Source organism: Gymnoscopelus braueri (genome assembly GCF_963280865.1).
Source record: "Gymnoscopelus braueri genome assembly, chromosome: 10".
In the NCBI taxonomy this organism is placed as follows: domain Eukaryota; kingdom Metazoa; phylum Chordata; class Actinopteri; order Myctophiformes; family Myctophidae; genus Gymnoscopelus; species Gymnoscopelus braueri.
Window position 1 is genome coordinate 41,619,278 of NC_137611.1, and position 18,883 is coordinate 41,638,160.

At 44.2% G+C, this 18,883-nt stretch overlaps 1 protein-coding gene and 1 long non-coding RNA gene across 5 annotated transcripts in view; one reads left to right on the top strand and one right to left on the bottom strand.

Moving 5' to 3' along the window:
- LOC308093845 (partitioning defective 3 homolog) overlaps positions 1-18,883 on the bottom strand; it is a 318,000-nt gene that overhangs the window by 160,029 nt on the left and 139,088 nt on the right. For all 4 annotated transcript variants that reach the window (XM_080440218.1, XM_080440219.1, XM_080440217.1 and 1 more), the window contains exons 6-9: positions 12,086-12,177; positions 9,358-9,441; positions 4,999-5,124; positions 159-697 (exon numbers count right to left, since the gene is read on the bottom strand). In XM_080440218.1, coding sequence (XP_080296344.1) covers positions 159-697; positions 4,999-5,124; positions 9,358-9,441; positions 12,086-12,177 — 841 coding nt within the window. The remainder of the gene's footprint in view (positions 1-158; positions 698-4,998; positions 5,125-9,357; positions 9,442-12,085; positions 12,178-18,883) is intronic.
- Positions 1-18,883, top strand: part of LOC308093851 — a 352,863-nt gene that overhangs the window by 34,013 nt on the left and 299,967 nt on the right. The window lies entirely within an intron of this gene.

Sequence of the window (18,883 nt, forward strand, 5' to 3'; positions counted from 1 at the left end):
CCTTGTTGTCCTTGTCATGTCTGTAAAACCATTGTTGTGAATGTTCTTTTTGTACACAGGGCACCATTGAAAAATAGACCCTGGTCTCAATGGATTTCCCTGAAATAAAGGTTTCAATCAATCAATCAATCAATCAAACAACCCGTTACTCAACTCACCTTTCTTCAGCTGGATGTTCAGCCTCCTCCCCACCTTCTTGGCGTAGCCCCCGGTCGGGGTGGAGGTGAGCACCCTCTGTGGCGAGTGGGCGTGGCCCGTGGGGGGCTTAGCCGCCGAGGAGGAGGAGGAAGAGGAGGAGTTGGACGCCGGGTGAGGTAGAGGAGGAGGGTGAGGAGGGTAGGCGTCGTCGGTAGGCTCCCCCACCCCCGGGTGATGAAGGTGAGGAGGTGGCGGGTGGGAGTGCGATGGGTGTTGGGCGTGGTGGTGGGGGTGTTGGTGTTGGTGTTGGTGGGGCTGCGTTTGGGAGCCTTGCCGGGACATCCTCTGCGGCGTGGTGTCCAGGCACGAGGAGGCGGTGGAGGAGTGGGCGGGGCTGAAGCGCCCCGAGGAGTAGACGCCGGGGCCGGGGCCGGGGCCGCCGCTACGCTGCTGCTCCACGTGGGAGGAGAGCTGCTCGTAGTGTGTCTTCATGGAGGACGGCACCACGTGGAAGCTGATGAGAGGGGAGCGCATGGCCGAACGGAACATGTTCTGAGCTCTGTGGGGGAGAGAGAGTGGTGGAAGAATATCACAATCTGTTACAAAAAAAAGTCTGTACTTGAAAGGTATTTGGCATCAAAACGTAATTGAGCATATTAGTAGCAGTGGTGGAAAAAGTACTCAGATATTTTACTTAAGTAAAAGTATCAATACTGCAATATAGAAATACTCCGTTACAAGTAAAGTCCGGAATTCAAAATTTACTTGAGTAAAAGTACAAAAGTATTGGTATCAAAATGTGCTTAAAGTACCAAAAGTAAAAGTGCTAAAATGTTTGAAAATAGCCGATCTACAAGCTCACAACGCGTTGCATGGCGACGCGTTGTGAGCTTGTAGATCGGCTATTTTCAAATAGCCTAGGTATAAAATAGGGCTAAAGTGGTTAATGTATGTTTCATAATATAATAATTGATAATTGCAAAGTAACTAAAGTTTTCAAATATTTGTAGTGGAGTAAATGTACAATATTTGCCTCTGAGATGTAGTGGAGTAGAAGTACAGTACTTGAGTACATGTACTTAGTTACTTTACACCACTGATTAGTAGTGCCATATAGTAGTGCTTGAGTAAATGTACTTTCCACCATTGCGGACGGACGAACAGACGGAGGACAGCAAGACAGGCAGGGAAGGATGGAGGAGGAGATTAGAGGTGAAGCAATGGAGGAGGTAGAGTGGAGGGCAAAGTGGAGAGACATTAGAGGGGGAGAGGGAGGGAGATGGAGGTGTGTGACGGAGGGATGGAGAGAAGATGGGGAGAGAAGAGGAAAAGGAAAAAAGGGGACGGGAAGAAAGGGTGAGAATGGGAGAGGAAGAGGAGAACGGGGGAGGAAGGGAGGATGCAGCAATGATGGACATCAGAATAAACACACTCACACATGGCACATAGATGTTCGTGCTCTCCCATGTGCAGCCGCACGCACACACACACACACACACACACAATCCATCTTGTACCACCTGTACATTTCTGACACGCTAATTAATACTTATTGCAGTGAGTGTGTGGCTATAAAACGGAGAGCCCTGACAGTCCCAGCCACTTCTATCCCATAATCCCCAGCTCATTTGGCTGCAGATGAAGGAGAACTCAATCTGTGGAATGATTGGAGAAAATCCTCTTTAAACACCCCCCCCCCCCCCATCCCATTGCCTTCGGGCTAACGAACAGTAGTAGGTGTGAATGGAAACTTATGGCGGCTGTCAGCGCATAGTTAACAGGGGAGGGCCTTGTTAGCGCCACCTGTTTCAATAAAGATCAATTTGGCGTGCTTCTTCTCCCCCCGTACCACCGACAGCTGAATGGATGATTGGATGGATTGGGCCGGGGCGTAGCTCTCGCCTCTACTCAGAGGGGAGGGTGAGGGGGGATGAGATCTACGCTTTTTTTCCCAGCCCTTAGGAATGTTCCCCTGAGGTCTCGGCTTGGTCACTTTTACGGAATTTGCGTTCGCGCCGCGACGGGTCGAGTTTGCTTTTAAAAACGCCAGCCGCAGCTGTCCATGATGATGGGTGTGGAACACGTGTGGAGTGGCAGGTCTCTCTGGTGTGCGTTACCTTAATGCTGAACCAGCGGGGGGGTTATACGCTACATGGGGAATGACTTACTCCCATTCATCGACACGGTCGACTGGGACACTTCCAGATAACTGGGATTCCATTACCGGTGTCCCAGTGGGCCACACTCTGCGGTGGGACAGTAAGGCCTATTCATAATGCAACAGTGTTCCGTGTGTGTGTGTGTGTGTGTGTGTGGTAGTTTTTTATGTTGTACACACTTAGTATTTTCAACACCTATGAATTACATGCAGTATAACTTGGTTTGTCCTCATGTATTTTATGTATGTGCTTTTTTTACACAGACAGTGGGGCTTACGGTATATAAAATACATTAACCACATTAAAACCTGGTATCCATATTTTTGCCATGCCAATACAGGCAAAAATACGGCAAAAACGGTGACAATAGCAGATCTATGAGCTTGTAGATCGTCTATTTTCACTATTGGTCTTAAGGGGCCGCGTTGACAGATAGTGCTGTGGATAATCACGTCCAGAGCGCTCGCAACGCAGCGTTTTAACATATCAAACGCTGCTGTGCTCGAACGTCGTGTCATCTGCGTTATTAGCACACTAACAGCTTGGCTGCAACAACAGTATACATGAACTTCTCATGGTTGTGGTAACCAGTGGTGGAAAGTAACTAAGTAGATTTACTTAAGTTTCCATTTCCATTACTTTTACTACTCCACTACATCTCGGAACCAAATATTTGAACACTTTAGTTACTAGTTACTTTGTAGATTTTGATTATAATTACACAACATACATTAACCAGACATATAAACATTTCGGCCATTTGAAAATAGCCGATCTACAAGCTCACAATGCGACACATTGTGAGCTTGTAGATCTGCTATTTTCAAAAGATGTTTATACATTTGAAAACTTGAAATGGCACATTCTGCATAATGAGTACTTTTACTTTTGGTACTTCAAGTACATTTTGATGCCTGCCAATACTTGTTGGCTACTACTTTTACTCAAGTATATTTTGAATTCCAGACTTTTACTTGTAACGGAGTATTTCTATATTGCGGTATTGATACTTTTACATAAGTGAAAAAGTGTGAGTACTTCTTCCACCACTGGTTGTAACGATTCAACATCGGGTTGCAAAATGACCGCGTTGTCAGACACAATCAGGGGGATCAAATGACAAATGATTCTTGAATGAGTTGAACTATCGTCTGCCAGAGAAGCCCAGGGCACCCTGCCCAAAAAACTCTGGCCACCGAGCGCTGAAGCACGACGCTCAGGCGCTGGGAAGAGGAGCACACCAGCGTGTCTTTACCATAGAAATGCAAGGCAAACAGGCAACAAAAAAACGCTTTCCGTGGACATGGCATCTAAGTGGTTAAAATGAACGCTCTTCATTTTGTTCGGCACAAATTCCGAGCATGATACTTGAATCAGATGCAGATACACACTCAAAATATATCAGAAAGATGGATTATGAATGACTCAAATCCCTTCAAGGATCAACTGAGGTAACACATCATATAGAGAGAGGGAGAGACGTTCAGCAAGCAGTCTATGCTGACAGGTGCAGCATAGACGGTGCACAGCGTAGGCGTCACTGGAGTGGAGCCAATCCACTGAGCGAGCCTGTGTGCAAAGCAAAGGCATGCATACTGTTATCTAGAGCGAGAGAGAGAGAGACAGGGAGAGAGAGAGAGACAGAGAGAGAGAGACAGAGAGAGAGCGACAGAGAGAGAGAGAGAGAGAGCGGGGTGTGTGTTAGGAAGTAAGCTTCTGGTTAGGGAGGGAAGAGCAGAGGCTGAAAAGCCGAAGCTACACAGCACAGTATGGTGTTAACTAATTAAGACCCCCAGAAAAGCAAAGATTTGAGTTACAAACGTTTTACGATTTTTCAAAAAATAGCAGATCTACAAGCTCATAGCGCGGCACTCGGTGCCGCGCTATGAGCTTGTAGATCTGCTATTTTTGAATAGCCCAAAGAAAAGGGAAAAGCAGTGGTTCTCGACCTTTTCTGGATCAGGGCCCACTTGAAAAGTGGGCCCACCCATCTATCAGATGGGTGGGCAGCATGCATTTTCAGAGCGTGTTTATTTCAATGAGCAATCGGTCGATTGTGTTCCAAACGTTTGAATCAATGGAACTAATGTACTTTAAATTCGTATTTATTGGTATATGTGTACATTAATATCGTTTAAAAGGAATGCCAATTATTTGGGGGCCCACTTGGAATACCCTCGTGGGCTCACCAGTGGGCACCACCTGTTGAAGATCCTTGTGTTAAGTGAAAGCAGGGTTTCTGATGGGCAAAGCCAATGGTGTTTGTGGGTGTTAGAGGAGGAGTCTAGAGGAGGTGTTAGCGACAAAAGCGTGAAGGAGTACGGGTGAGACCTAGAGAGGGCAAACATGAAGGTTCAGGTTAGCTTAGCAAAGTGACGGGCAGTGTTCGGGCCCCCTGCACAGGAGGAGAGGGCAAAAATAGAGAGAGAGATGAGTCAGTCTCGGAGTAAAGAAGTAGAGAGAATAGAGCAGATTTAACGGGGAGTTTGCTTAAGGAGAGGAAGCGATAGAAGTACAAAGAGAAGGGGAGGAGGCCTCAAGTCATACATTTCAGTGCACAACTCTAGTTAGCATTGTTAGACGGAGGAGGTGGAGGAGGAGCTGAGTGGAGGAGCAGCCAATGACATCCTAGAAAGCAAACCAAAGCAGGAGGTGAGCGGAAGCGGTGGGGCCGGCTGGAAGGTTTAGCTCGGAGTCTTACTGTTCGAAGCGGATGTTACACAGGTCTCCGTTGTTGATGCGAACGATGCAGTCGTTCTCCTGAAAGAGGCCCTGCTGCTCGGCCTTGCCTCCGCGCTCCAGGCGCTTGACCAACAGGCCTAGGGTCCTGAAAACGTTCATAAGATATGCGTTAGTGAGCCGAGAGAGAGCAGCGGTTTCTCCTACGACAGAGAAAAGCCCATGAAAACAATGTTAAAATGTCTGTGTTATATGGAGTGCTGTTCAAAGATGTGATGTCCACACTCCATATGTATGTACAATATAACATCTGATTCTTTTCAGAAAGGAATGTTCAGCTAGCTTTCAGAAAGATGTGAGAGCCTGTAGTTCGGCCTTAATGGACATGAGACCTTTGCTGGTTCTGACAACGTTTTGTCTGCCATACCCTGCCCTCTCTGCTTGATTTCAACTCAGTTCAAGTTCAGTTTGGACGCATACAGTATAAGGTGCAGCGTAACAAAGTGTGGGGAGTAGGGATCTGAGAGATTCTGTACTCCGCTCCTGTGTTGAGATAGAACATATCAGTGAAAGAGGATAGACACAAGTGTTTCTAATTAACTTGGCCCAGTTCGCCCAAGCGGCGCTTATATACCGTGTGCGGTGTGTGGCCCTCATTTCATCTGCTCCTTGCAGCATTACTAGGGAGGGTTTTATGAGCGAGTGAGATAGAGAGCGGGGCGAGAGAGAGAGAGAGCAATCATGGCTGTCTGGGGGCCTTGCATTCACACGCCAGGACGCTGCTCGCATGCTCTGGAGTCTGTGCGGGGCGGGGGGGAGGGGAGGGGAGTGAGATGCTATTTTCACTAGAATCCCTGTAAATAGGTGTGCTTGCTTACACTGGCCCAGTGCAGGTGTTAATTTGTTCTCATCCCCCACACAGAACCCCTGCACTCTCTCTCTCTCTCTCTCTCTCTCTCTCTCTCTCTCTCGCTCTCTCATCCGAGCTAACCTGCTTAAATAAAAGGGAGAGAATAAACATGCACTCAGAGATGTTGCAAAAAAAACGGCAGCATCAAACATCTGAGCGGCGGGGAGGGGAGGGGAGGTGTGGGGGATTTGTGGACACGCCGCGGTCTGCAGTATTGTCGCTGCAGCGGTTTCCGTTGCCCGGTAATCCGCCGTGGCGAACCGGCTTACTGTTCCCCTCGTGACTGCGATGAGAAGGCTGGCTTTTTTACCCTACGCCGCTGTATGGATTAAAAGCGGGGGGGGGGGGGGGGGGGGGGAGAGGGGGAACGGGTGAAGGGCAGAATTTAAGGAGAAAATCATCCCCCCGCATAGGCGAGACTGCATAGGTCTTAATCAGGTCTTCCTTGGTGTACTGTTGCGCTTTGGGGCTTTTCTGAGACGCGGCACACGAGTGTGTTGCCGAAGGTAATCCAGTTGATGTTTTTGTGCTCGTCCTCTCTCCTAAGGTTCATAATAATTCAATATGGAGGAATGAGATTAGAGGGGAGGCGGGTAACATTTTTGAAAGAGTGGCAAAAGTTCAGAGACACTTTCCCCTGATTGCATTTGAGTCGAGGACACAATGCAATTTTCGTACGGGCGAAACGGCTCCTATACTTCAGTGATGAAAGGCTCTGGCATCTTAATCTCGGGATAACGTGTGCCCTGACGTTTCCCCAATAAAAAGAAAAGTGTGTTATAAATGTGCTTTTAGGTTGATTAAGTCGGACTGCCGCCCCCGAGAAGAGATACAGTATACGATCTCGCTTTCTCGACACTGGGGCTCGTATTTGTTTGTTTCAAGAGTTTGGTCAGCATTTCAGCTGCTGTCGTGTTGTGACCGAGATTATTTATTTCTGTGGCTGGAATGAATTGAACTTGGATTTTTGAGCACATTAAAACACACTGTATTATTAAGCCATTAAGACCTGGAACGCATCTGTGTCACTTTAGATTTCTTTGGCTATTCAAAAATAGCAGATCTACAAGCTCATAGCACGGCACCGAGTGCCGCGCTATGAGCTTGTAGATCTGCTATTTTTTTTTAATCTTCATAATTATTAATTTTTTTAAGAATCGCCTCAGGTCTTAATGGGTTAAAACAGGATTCAATTTGTTTTTGTATATACACAATTATGAAGTATTAAATATTAAAAAAAAATGTGAACTGCGCAGGTGTGAAAAACAAGATTATAATGCTGATCAACCAGTCAGTACTGAGATTGAAAACAAAATTATAGTCCAGATCAACAAGTCAGTACTGAGATTTAAAACAAAATGATAATACAGCTCAACCAGTCAGTAACGAGATTTTAAAAGATCCTTATATAGTACATCACTAGAGATATTTCTAAGTGGGTTCTCTGGCTTTCGTGACTTGGATCACTGAAAATATCTTTACGTGCATATCAAAACCAGCTGTGACATTCCTCTCATTCCATTTATGTCTTGCCTTTGTACCACTGGGTGTTTGCGTGCGTGTGCGTGTGTGTGTGTGTGTGTGTGTGTGTGTGTGTGTGTGTGTGTGTGTGTGTGTGTGTGTGTCTGTGTCTGTGTGTGCGCGTGCTGCTTAGTACAGCCTTTTCATCATGTAAAGTCATAGTGACAGGAGCCATGGAGAAAGATGACAGTCACCTGCAAACACTAAACAACCATGATTGATCGCTGTAAACTGGCAAATAGCTTCATGATGTTGACACGCACACACCTGTGTGTGTGCGTGTAAGCATGTTTGTGTGTAAGGAGTCTGTACTTGGCAATGCAAAGAGTACAGTACAGTGTGTGTGTGTGTGTGTGTGTGTGTGTGTGTGTGTGTGTGTGTGTGTGTGTGTGTGTGTGCACATGTTTGTGTGAGCGCCATTGGAAAAAGGAAATACCATGTGGATACCCAAGAGGAATGTACGCTGTGTGTGTGTGTGTGTGTGTGTGTGTGTGTGTGTGTGTGTGTGTGTGTGTGTGTGTGTGTGTGTGTGTGTGTGTGTGTGTGTGTGTGTGTGTGTGTGTGTGTTGTGTGTCAGAGCCAACACAGGACCACCACAGTGCAATGCTGCTGCCATGACCTACATCTGCACTCTCTCTACATCTCCTTTAACTCCATCTGTTTCTCTCTCTCTCCCTCCTCTGGGTTCCTCCCATCACCTACAGTCCACCACTCTCTCTATCATCTCTATAGTCTCTCTCTCTCATGTCATCCATGGTGGTAGTGTGACCAGGGATTAAACCACTTTAACCCCAGCATTAGTCAAAAATAGCAGATCTAACAAGCTTACTTGTGAGCTTGTAGATCAGCAAATTTTTGGCAAAGAGGTTTGGTGCAGACGGGGGGGGGAAAATGGTCCAAGTACAGAGCCAACGCAGGTCCAGTTTACCAAGTCTAGAGGGCTTAGGTGAAGTGAAAATGGGTGAAGTCGTCCTTTAACCAATTCAATACAGGAACGCATATGTGTTATTTTAGTTTTTTTGGCTATTCAAAAATAGCAGATCTACATGCTCATAGCGCTGAGTGCTGCGCTATGAGCATGTAGATCTGCTATTTTGTTTTAATCGTGAAAATGTATGCAAATCTTTGAATATGTATTTCTTAAAGCGAATATTTGTAAAAAGTTTTGTTCTAGGGACACCCCCAAAAGCAAAGATCTGAGTTACAAATAATCACTTTAAAATATCTATATTCAAACATTTGCACACATTTTCACTCGGTACCGTGCTATGAGCTTGTAGATCTGCAATTTTTTTAATAGCCAAAGAAATCTAAAATGACAGAGAATGCGTTCCCGGTCTCAATGGGTTAAAACAAAAAGAACAATTTGCGAAAAGGTTCAGAAGTTGTCAGGATGAGTGCCTATCTGTGATTTGTGAAACATCGTGAAAGGAGTATCCCAAAATAGTGCTCTGTTTCCTAAACAATTAGCACAATATCTATGACGTTTTGTTATAACTATACAGCTATATAACTGTGTTCCTGCTGTTCTACATACAGCCAAACAGTTGAAGAAATTGCAGACTTGAGGCTTCCACCTTTTGCTTTTATGAAATATCCGTGACCCGTTGAGGTTCATGGCAGACGCTTCTGAACATGTATTCCATTGCTAGTTTGACCAATTCAAAACTAACTTTAACATCTATTATTACTGTAGGTTTCGACTTTTTTAGCCGCATGGGGTAGGGGTTATGTACGCCCTGATTTATACTTGGTTGCGGAGTGTGTTGCGCACCAAAAATAGCAGACCTACAAGCTCTAAGTGAGCTTGGCACACAACTTTAAGTATAAATCATCCTGTTCGAGAAAGCCAAGAGTCAGTCAAGAGAAACACGCGCTGGCCTCATGTGGAATCCAAAAGTGAAATCAGCCGTGGCGAATGACAAACGTTTAATTGATGAGTGACATTACCTGCGGTCTCTGGCACTGAAAGGCACCACGTGGATCCCCAGGGGGCCTCCGTCATTGGACACCTCCACCAGTTTGACAATGTCTCTGGGAGACACAACCAGACCATGGGTGAATGGATGGGTGAATGGGTGGGTGAATGGATGGGTGGATGGGTGCAGTGGGTGGGTGGGTGGTTGCAGTGGTGGGAAAAGTACTCACATTGTTTACTTAAGTATGAAAGTATCAATACCGCAATGTAGATATACTCTGTTACAAGTAAAAGTCCGGAATTCAAATTTGACTTAAGTAGTGTCAAAATGTACTTGAAGTACCAAAAGTAGAAAAGTACTCGTTATGCAGAATGTCCCATTTCACAAGTGTTCAAAGGTATAAACATCTTTTTTGAAAATAGCAGATCTACAAGCTCACAATGTGTCGCGATGCGACGCATTGTTTGCTTGCAGATCGGCTATTTTCAAATGGCCGAAATGTATATAGGGCTGAAGTGGTTAATGTATGTTTTGGAATAATAATCAAAGTCTACAAAGTAACTAGAGTTTTCAAATAATTGTAGTGGAGTAAAAGGTCCAATATTTGCATCTGAGATGTAGTGGAGTATAAGTAAAAGTATTGAAAATTGGAAATAGGGTACTCCAGTAAAGTAAAAGTACCTCAAAATTGTACTCAAGTACAGTACTTGAGTAAATGTACTTAGTTACTTTACACCACTGGATGGATGGGTGGGTGGTTGAAGGGGTGTGGTTATACAGAACATAAAGGAGTGAGGTTGAATAAAACATATAATAAGAACGTGGAGAGAGAAGTAACACAACAGAAAAATAAAAAATAACATTAATCATAAGGAATGATAAAAACACATGTGAGCGATAAACAGAGGGAAAAGGTGGAGGAAATCAGACTATAAAGGATCCTCTCTAAAGCCAGACCACACCAAATGATTCGCAACGCACAGAGTTGCAAACTTGCAATCAGTTGCAGCTGGTCTGAATTGACCCGATGCAGGTCGGTGCAGTTTTGGGGATTCTTTTTCAAGTGGTTGCAAGTGAGTAGTATAATGAGTAGTATAATTATGCTAATTAATGCTAACATGCTAAGCTAAGATGCTAACAATATTAGCATGTTAGCATCTTAGCTTAGCATGTTAGCATTAATTAGCATAATGGTGTCTATATACTACTCAAGTGAGTTGCAGTTCGTCTCTGTCGGGAGGAAACCTCATATGTCCAAAAATTCAAATTCAAATTCAAAAATAGCAAAAGCTTCGCGCTGCGTTTCGAGCTTGTATAGCTGCTACTTTTGTGTGACGCTCTAGTATGATCAAGTAGGGCGTTAATTTACGAAAAAAAATAGAAAAAAATTGAATATGGAGGTAAGCGGTTTCTCCCCGACAGCAACGAGCTGCAACTTGTTGCGTTGCTAGTCGTTGGTGTGGCCTGGGCTTTTAAGCAGTGTTTCTCACCCAGTGGGCCCCGGCACCCCCAAACGTGAGTCATAAGAAATTGTGTTGAAAATGGCTTCAAGACCAGCTACAGTAATAACCACAGTAATGAATGTTTCAGCAATATTCATATTGTCGGAATAGCAGCGATTTTGTGTTTTAGTAATGAAACCACACTAAGCTATAAACTTTTGATAGTGCCATTGTATTATGCACTTTACAACGGGGCAAGCTTGGTGCATTTTTAGAAGAAAGCAAAGTATAATCAGGACAAATTAACTCTAATGCAATGCAGGTGATGAGCTTGAAACAACATGGGCCTCTTGTTAAACCATCAGACATTACTGCGTTGAGTGGCGGGATAGAGGAAGGGGAAGCCGGGCTCAGAGGAAATTAGTTAAATAACAACAATACCGTACCTGCATATTAAACTGGAAGCGTGCAACAAAGATAAAAGCAAAAACAAAGCAAAAACAAAGTGTCAGTTGTTAATATGACGGGCAAAATGGTGAGTGAGCTCTTGTTGTTGAGTAGCGGAGAGACATGCTTCCACCAGAGAGAGGGCGAGGTTATAAATAAAAATATATAAAAGATATTTTCTCCAAACAATGCTTTGTATTATGCGAGTGCAGAGACCCCAGGGGAAGGATGAGATGAATGTTTTGTTTAAGAGGCAGTGAACGATCTCACGGTGCGAGACTGAGTTTAGGAGGGGGTTACCGGAGGTGAGGTCGGCTTTAGCAGCATTAAGATGAGCCTGTCTTCATTTCCAGGGGAAATTGACTCATCAATTTTAATACAAGGTATAGGGACTTCAAATGCACAACTCATTCACTATTCAATACGTATTTTAAACTTTACTAACTAGAGTCAATGGTGTCAAATTGTGGATTTCTAATACTGTGTTAAAATACACAGTATTAAGTTTAAAATTTGAGATTTCCCTAATATCAGCTTTTCTGTTGTGTATCCAGTCCTTTTGTCATATAAGTTAGAGGACTAAAGATACTGTTTTTATGCCATATATCTCATTTTGGAGTGAACCCATTCACATACTCTTTAACACAGACACCTGTACCACTGTGACTTTGTTATCCATTCTCACCTGGTCTGTTACTTTGTTATCCTTTCTCACCTGGCCCACTGTTACTTTGTTATCCATTCTCACCTGGCCCACTGTTACTTTGTCATCCATTCTCACCTGGCCCACTGTTACTTTGTCATTCATTCTCACCGATTCTCACAGCCAGCAGAAGGGATAAGAAACCGGTCCATGATTGGAGGACTTACTCTAGTGACCTCACAGGGGTGTGGTCTATGCAGGAGTCCGCTCGGCCAACCGGCTCGATCCTCCCGTTCTCCTCCTCTCTTGTGTCTTCCTCCTGACACACACACACACACACACACACACACACACACACACACACACACACAGAAAGAAACAATGAGATGACATTGCACTCAAGTGTCGTAGGTTTGAATCCAGCTTCCAAACTGTGTTGCGTTCATCCTCCCCCATCTGTCTCCATTATACACAAAGTACTGTGTACAGAGCGGACATTGCTTTGAACAAATATTACCACAAAAAAAAGGAATGAAATGGAATAAAATCACACAAGTGCGGCATAATATTCGATCAAACCGCCCATTCCATCAGACTGACTGATGTTCCATTCAGGGTGATGAGCACCTCTCTGTGAAATCATGACATTTTTGGGTCATGGAAACATTTTATGGGTCACAAGTAAATATCCCTTTTCTTTTGTTTCCTAATAAATAAATACATACATTAAAACCCCCAAAACCTAAGAAATTCCATTTAAAAAATAAATATATATATATATATTTTAAGAAGTAGTGAAAATAGCAGATCTAAAAGCTCACAATGTGTCGCATTGAGTCTGATTTCTCTTTTGGGTCTCAAGCTAAAAAGTTTCGGAATCACTGCACTAAATAACGCAACCAATTATGCCTTCCTAGCGACGGCTAACAGCTACGTCCCCATGATGTCATGCTCCGGTTGGCCATTAAATAGCTAGCAAGCTAGGTAAGCTGTAGTCAGTGCTTTTCCCCATGATAGGCCTGTGCAGGCAAATGGAGATGCTAGCATACGACCGACTGAGGAAGCTACGTTTTTAGCCTATGCTACTGACCTGATGAAGACAAGAGGGCATGACGGGAGGTGGAGGTCTTCCATAGCTGTAGAAATACATGCCGGTGAGAACACGCTACACTGTCTCTACGCTTAACTGGAGATACCTGGTGCGTGCCTCTATAGGAAAGCTGAGCCTTGTGATCAGTGACAGCCCCACACACACACACACACACACACACACACACACACACACACACACACACACACACACACTTCAACTCGCTACTACAATTCGCACCTACAGAATATTTAGAGGAGGCATGGGCCAAACGAACAAAGAAAACATATATGTGATATTTACTTTTGTTTCTATAGGTACAGTATTAACCAAATATTTTCATGTTTATTGGTGCAGTTTTCTATTTTCCAAGTAGTGAATGTGATATTGTTTATTGATGTTTTTGGTGTCTTATAATCACGTAAGTGATGGGTCTTATGACAAGACAGTGCCACAAATATTAAAATGTATTCATTCATTCATTCACCCACCCACACAAACAAACAAACACATATACATACGAAATAGCACAAACGCACATACAGGTGTTCAGTACATGTACGTGTTTATACACACACACACACACACACAGGCATGCTGCACATACAGTACACCAAGCACTCACCCACAAACAAACATGTGCATGCACGCACACACACACACACACACACACACACACACACACACACACACACACACACACACACACACACACACACACACACACACACACACACACACACACACACACACACACACACACACACACACACACACACACACACACACACACACACACACACACACACACACACACACACAACAAGGAGGCAGAGAAGAAGGTCATTAAAGTTTCATGGTGACACCGGAGAAGAGAAGAAGAGAGATTTGGGTCTACCCCGGCAACCAAACCGACCAACCAGGCTCATCAGTATGAAAATGAGCCTCGCGGTTACCGAGACGGCTCTACCGTTGCCATGGCACTTTTCGGAGCACCGGGTGCCCGGGGGGAACATCTAGTGAGAGAGCGAGGGAGAGGGGGTGAGAGTGAGAGAGAGCGAGAGAGAGAGAATCTCATGGCGTTCAGAGCCAAAGTCTAGAAACCTAGGGATGATTCTGAATAGAATTGAACTTAAGCTTAGCAGATAAGAAATAATAGTTTTTGTATTATATTGTATGCATACTGATGAATTGAGTACAGTGGACCACAATGGAAACATGTGTTATCCTTTTAGCATCACCTTTGACTGTACTACCTGTACCGTTGACAAACGTGTTAACAGTACCGGTACTCGTGCATTGAAGGAAGCATGAGCTCAGTTCGGGGCTCTCCCCAGGCTGGCAGAGGGAGAGTAGCGCCCAGGATTACAGCTAAGGCAATTGGGACTGGGTGAAAAAAATTATGCAAATCGAGGGATAAAAAAGTTAGGGAAAAAATAATATATATATTTTTTTTAATCAATCAATCTTTTGGAGCAGTGTGCGGACTCTATTTTTCCATTAGAGTTACAGGTCAAGCATAGCTTGTTTGACCTGCTGCTGTAGCTGTCTCCATGTTGGAATACTGAACGTCATGGAAGAGCGCAACTTATTCCGTCCCTCATTCTACTTGGGGAGGCTTTCGCAAGAAAACGGAGTGCCTGCCAAAAAACCCACAGCACTCGTTATCAGACAGCCTGCTGCAGCAGAAGTGTGACATTAGCCAGTAACTAAACAGTTTTGGAAAGCTGCAACCAGCACAGATTTTTATTTTTTTAAACCACAGGTCTGTCTGTGCTGGGGCACACAAACACACTGGAACAATCTAGAAGCAATTGATTTATCCCATTAAGACCGGGAACGCGTCTGTGTCATTTTTTGATTTCTTTGGCTATTAAAAAATAGCAGATCTACAAGCTCGAAGCTTGTAGATCTGCTATTTTTGAAAAATCTTGAAAGTGTTTGCAAATATTTGAATATATATATATACATTTTTAAGCGTCCCTGGAACAAAATATTTTGAGATGGGGGTCCGCGGACAAAATACATATCATTTCGGGGGTCCTTGACATTGAAAAAGTTTGAAAACATCTGATATAGCAACAAGGAACAGGATTTAGAGGACATTTTGTAGAAATCGGAATCTGAACCTCAGGTCTTAATGGGTTATAAGAGAACTAACTGTTGTTTATGTTGACCTAGCATTAGCAGATGCGTTTTCTTGTTGGAAATGCGATCATGACAGGTTGTATGTGGGGGGGGGGGGGGGTTGGGCAGGCAGCTGCTGAATCTTTTAGCGGTAAGGGGTATTATTGGACCGTACCGGCCTACTTTCACCCTTACATGTGACCAAGACCAGGGACCTGACCTCTTTTCTTTTTTTTTGCGCCTGCCTCTTCTCTGCATTAAACAATTTTCCACTCGCTCATCAATGTCACTAAAAGGAGTGGTTCTCAAAGTGAGGTCAGGCGGGGACCCCCAGGGGTCCTTGAGGGGGTTCCAGAAGAAAAATGTGTTAGTATACCATAAAAATCTGTTTAAGCACTATATACCCAAATCCACAAGCTCGGCTGTTTAAAAACAAATCTTGAAAAAATGCGGACACATTTTTTTGGCATTCCTGGCACGAAATCGTTTGAGACGGGGTGGTCCGCAGGCAAATACATATTCATTTGGGGGGTCCTTCACATGAAAGCGTTTTAGAGAACCCCCTTGCACTAAAATAATGTCACCAGCCAATAGGAGTGAAGCAGAGGCGGGACCAAAGCACCCGCCTCGTTTCTCGAGTCTCCTGTCTTGTTCTCTCTCTGTTCTCTCCGTCCCTCTCTCTCTCTCTCTCAATCTTTCCATCTCATTTTTAAATCAATCTCCGTCTTTCGTTCCTCTGATCTCTCTCTCTGTCCCTCTCTCCCCATGTTTTCTCTCTGTGTCTGTACACACACAGCCCCCTCCACCCTCTCCTATATGCTCCTCTGATGTTCAGCAGGGCCCGGGGGCCTGCCTCCAGCTGGGAGAAGACAGCCCGAGGAAGAGATGGAGGGAGAGATGAAAGACAAGCCTCTCCTCCCTGAGGGTGTACCTTTTCCCTCAGGGGGACAGGTACCCGAGAGCACCACACACGCACACGCACACAGATGTAGAACGGCTATTTTCAAACAGCCGAAGTACACATAGTGCTGAGGCGGTTAAAGTATGTTTTATAATAATAATCAAAATCTGCAAAGTAACTACCGGTAGTGACTAAAGTTTTCCAATAATCGTTGTGGAGTAAAAAGTTAAAGTATTGAAAATTGGAAATACCACAGTAAAGTAAAATGAGTAATACCAAATTTTGTTTTTTAAAGTACAGCACTTGAGTACATGTACTTACAGTAGTTACTTTCCACCACCGCTTGCACTGACACACACACACACACACACACACACACACACACACGCACGTGCGTGTGCATGGAACAAAGCTTTCATCCCAGCTCCTCAGACCCTTATCGTTTGCCATTAAGCGCTAGAATGAACAGAGGAACGGGGGGATGAGCTACATGGACGGATGAAAGACGGAGGGAGAGAACAGAGGGAAGCGTCCGCGCTCGCTGCTCTGACGGAGGAGGGCTTTATCACAGCGAGAGGAGATGATTAAAGGCAGGAACGAGGCGGGCCGGAACGGCGTATGTCAGCCATTACTAAACTCAATCTGCAGGGACATAGAAATGCTTGACGCTCGTTGTGTTCCCTGCCTCGTATTCAAAGAAACGTGGAAGAAGTGTGACCCAGCTTGGCTGCTTGAAGCCAGGCTGGACGTCTGTCTGTGTGGCTCTTCGTCACAGAGCTCGTCGGGTGAAGCCTCGACGACGTAAACGAAGCTCGGCATCTCAAAAAGGTCGCCATGACAACGTTTTCTTTTCACACGATTCTTGTTATGACAAAGTTCGTCACGATGACGAAGCTCGTTATGACGGAACTTCAGATAACGATGCTTATTATAACAACGCTTGACATGATGAAGCTCTTCATAACGAAGCTCATCACGAAGCTCGTTCTGATGAAACAACTCTTAATGATGCTCGTTATAATGAAGCTCGACAAGACGAAGTGAAACGGTTTTTGTTTTGTTTTTGTTAGACTTTAAAGGGATATAGTTCACCCCCGAAACTGCTTTTTTTCTATCGATTACAAACGACATGGCGACATTCCTAAGTCAATGATTTGATGACAGTTTGTTCCAGTAGGAGACTCAAAGTGTCAACCGGAGACATTAGCATCTTTCCAGTATTTTACTGGAGTATTTCCAGTTTTCAGTACTTTTGCTTCTACGCCACTACATCTCAAGAGGCAAATATTGTACTTTTGCTCCACTACAATTATTTGAAAACTTTAGTTACTTGTTACTTTGTAGATTTAGATTAGTATTAAAAAAAAAAAACATTAAATGCTTCAGCCCTATATACATTTCGTCGATTTGAAAATAGCAGATCTACAAGCTCACAGCTTGTAGATCTATTATTTTCAAAATATTTTTCGACGTAAGTCGAAGTAAGTTTTGAATTCCAGAACACTTATAAACGGAGTACTTCTACATTGCAGTATTGATACTTTTCCATAAGTAAAAAAAAATTGAGTATACTTTTTCCACCACTATCTCCTATCCATTCCAACACACAGAGAGAGAATCCCTGCATCTCGTACCCGTACCTAGAAAGAACGCCAATCATTGCTTCCACCCTCCGCCCCCCTACAGCACGGCGCACAGGCAGGGCACACTAAATCAAACGCTCTCGCCACCGACAACAAAAGAGGTGTGAAAAGCAGGCGGTGGTTTTACACATGCCGGTCGCAGATTTCTACTTTTCCCCCGGCGAAGCCCGTGGAGTTCTCTCAGAGGGGGCCTAACCCGTTCAAACCGGGAAACGCATCTGTGTCGCTTTAGATTTGAGCTGGAACCATTATTTTATACTTTGGGCTGTTCAAAAATAGCAGATCTACAAGCTCATTGCCGCGCTATGAGCTTGTAGATCTGCATTTTTTCTTGAACATTTGGTGCAAATCTTTAATATATATATTTTTAAAGCGAACATTTGTAACTCAAATCTTTGCTTCTGGGGGTCCCTGGAACAAAATATTTTGAGATGGGGGTCCGCGGGCAAATACATATCATTTTGGGGGTCCTTGACATGAAAAAGTTTGAAAACCACTGATATTATAGCAACATACCTTAAAAAAAAAAAAAAAAAACTGTTAGGATTTAGAAGACATTTGTAGAATCCCCCAGATGCAAAGATTTGAGTTACAAATGTTCGCTTTAAAAAAATATATATATTCAACTTTTTGCACACATTTTCATGTTTTTTCAAAAATAGCATATCTACAAGCTCATAGCGCAGGCACTCGGCGCCGCGCTATGAGCTTGTAGATCTGCTATTTTTGAATAGCCCAAATAAATAAAAAAAATGAACACAGGTGCGTTCCCGGATGTAACGGGCTAATCTCTCTCCCGAGCTGGTTCGGAATGTGCTGCCTGCCCGTGATTAGCCGCACGTGGCTTATATTCCTGGGGGGAAATTGTTTTGCAGATCGTTTCTCTCCCTCTCTCTCTCTCTCTCTCTCTCTCCATGCTCTCGTCTTTTCCTTCAGCCCTGCCTCCATCACTCGCTTCGTTGGCGTTCGTTTTCGGCTCCAATGTTTTGTGGTTGAATGAGAGTGGATGGCAGCTAAGGAGGAGGTTGTTTTGGAAATCGTATTCCTGTGTGTGTGTGTGTGTGGATCTGGGCATAAGTGTGCCAACTCTGTGTGTGTGTGTGTGTGTGTGTGTGTGTGTGTGTGTGTGTGTGTGTGTGTGTGTGTGTGTGTGTGTGTGTGTGTGTGTGTGTGTGTGTGTGTGTGCAAGCATTCACAGTGGTACAGTATGGCGAGAGACACTCAGAGGTCATGAATACTGTTCTCAGCTGCAGACATGCACATA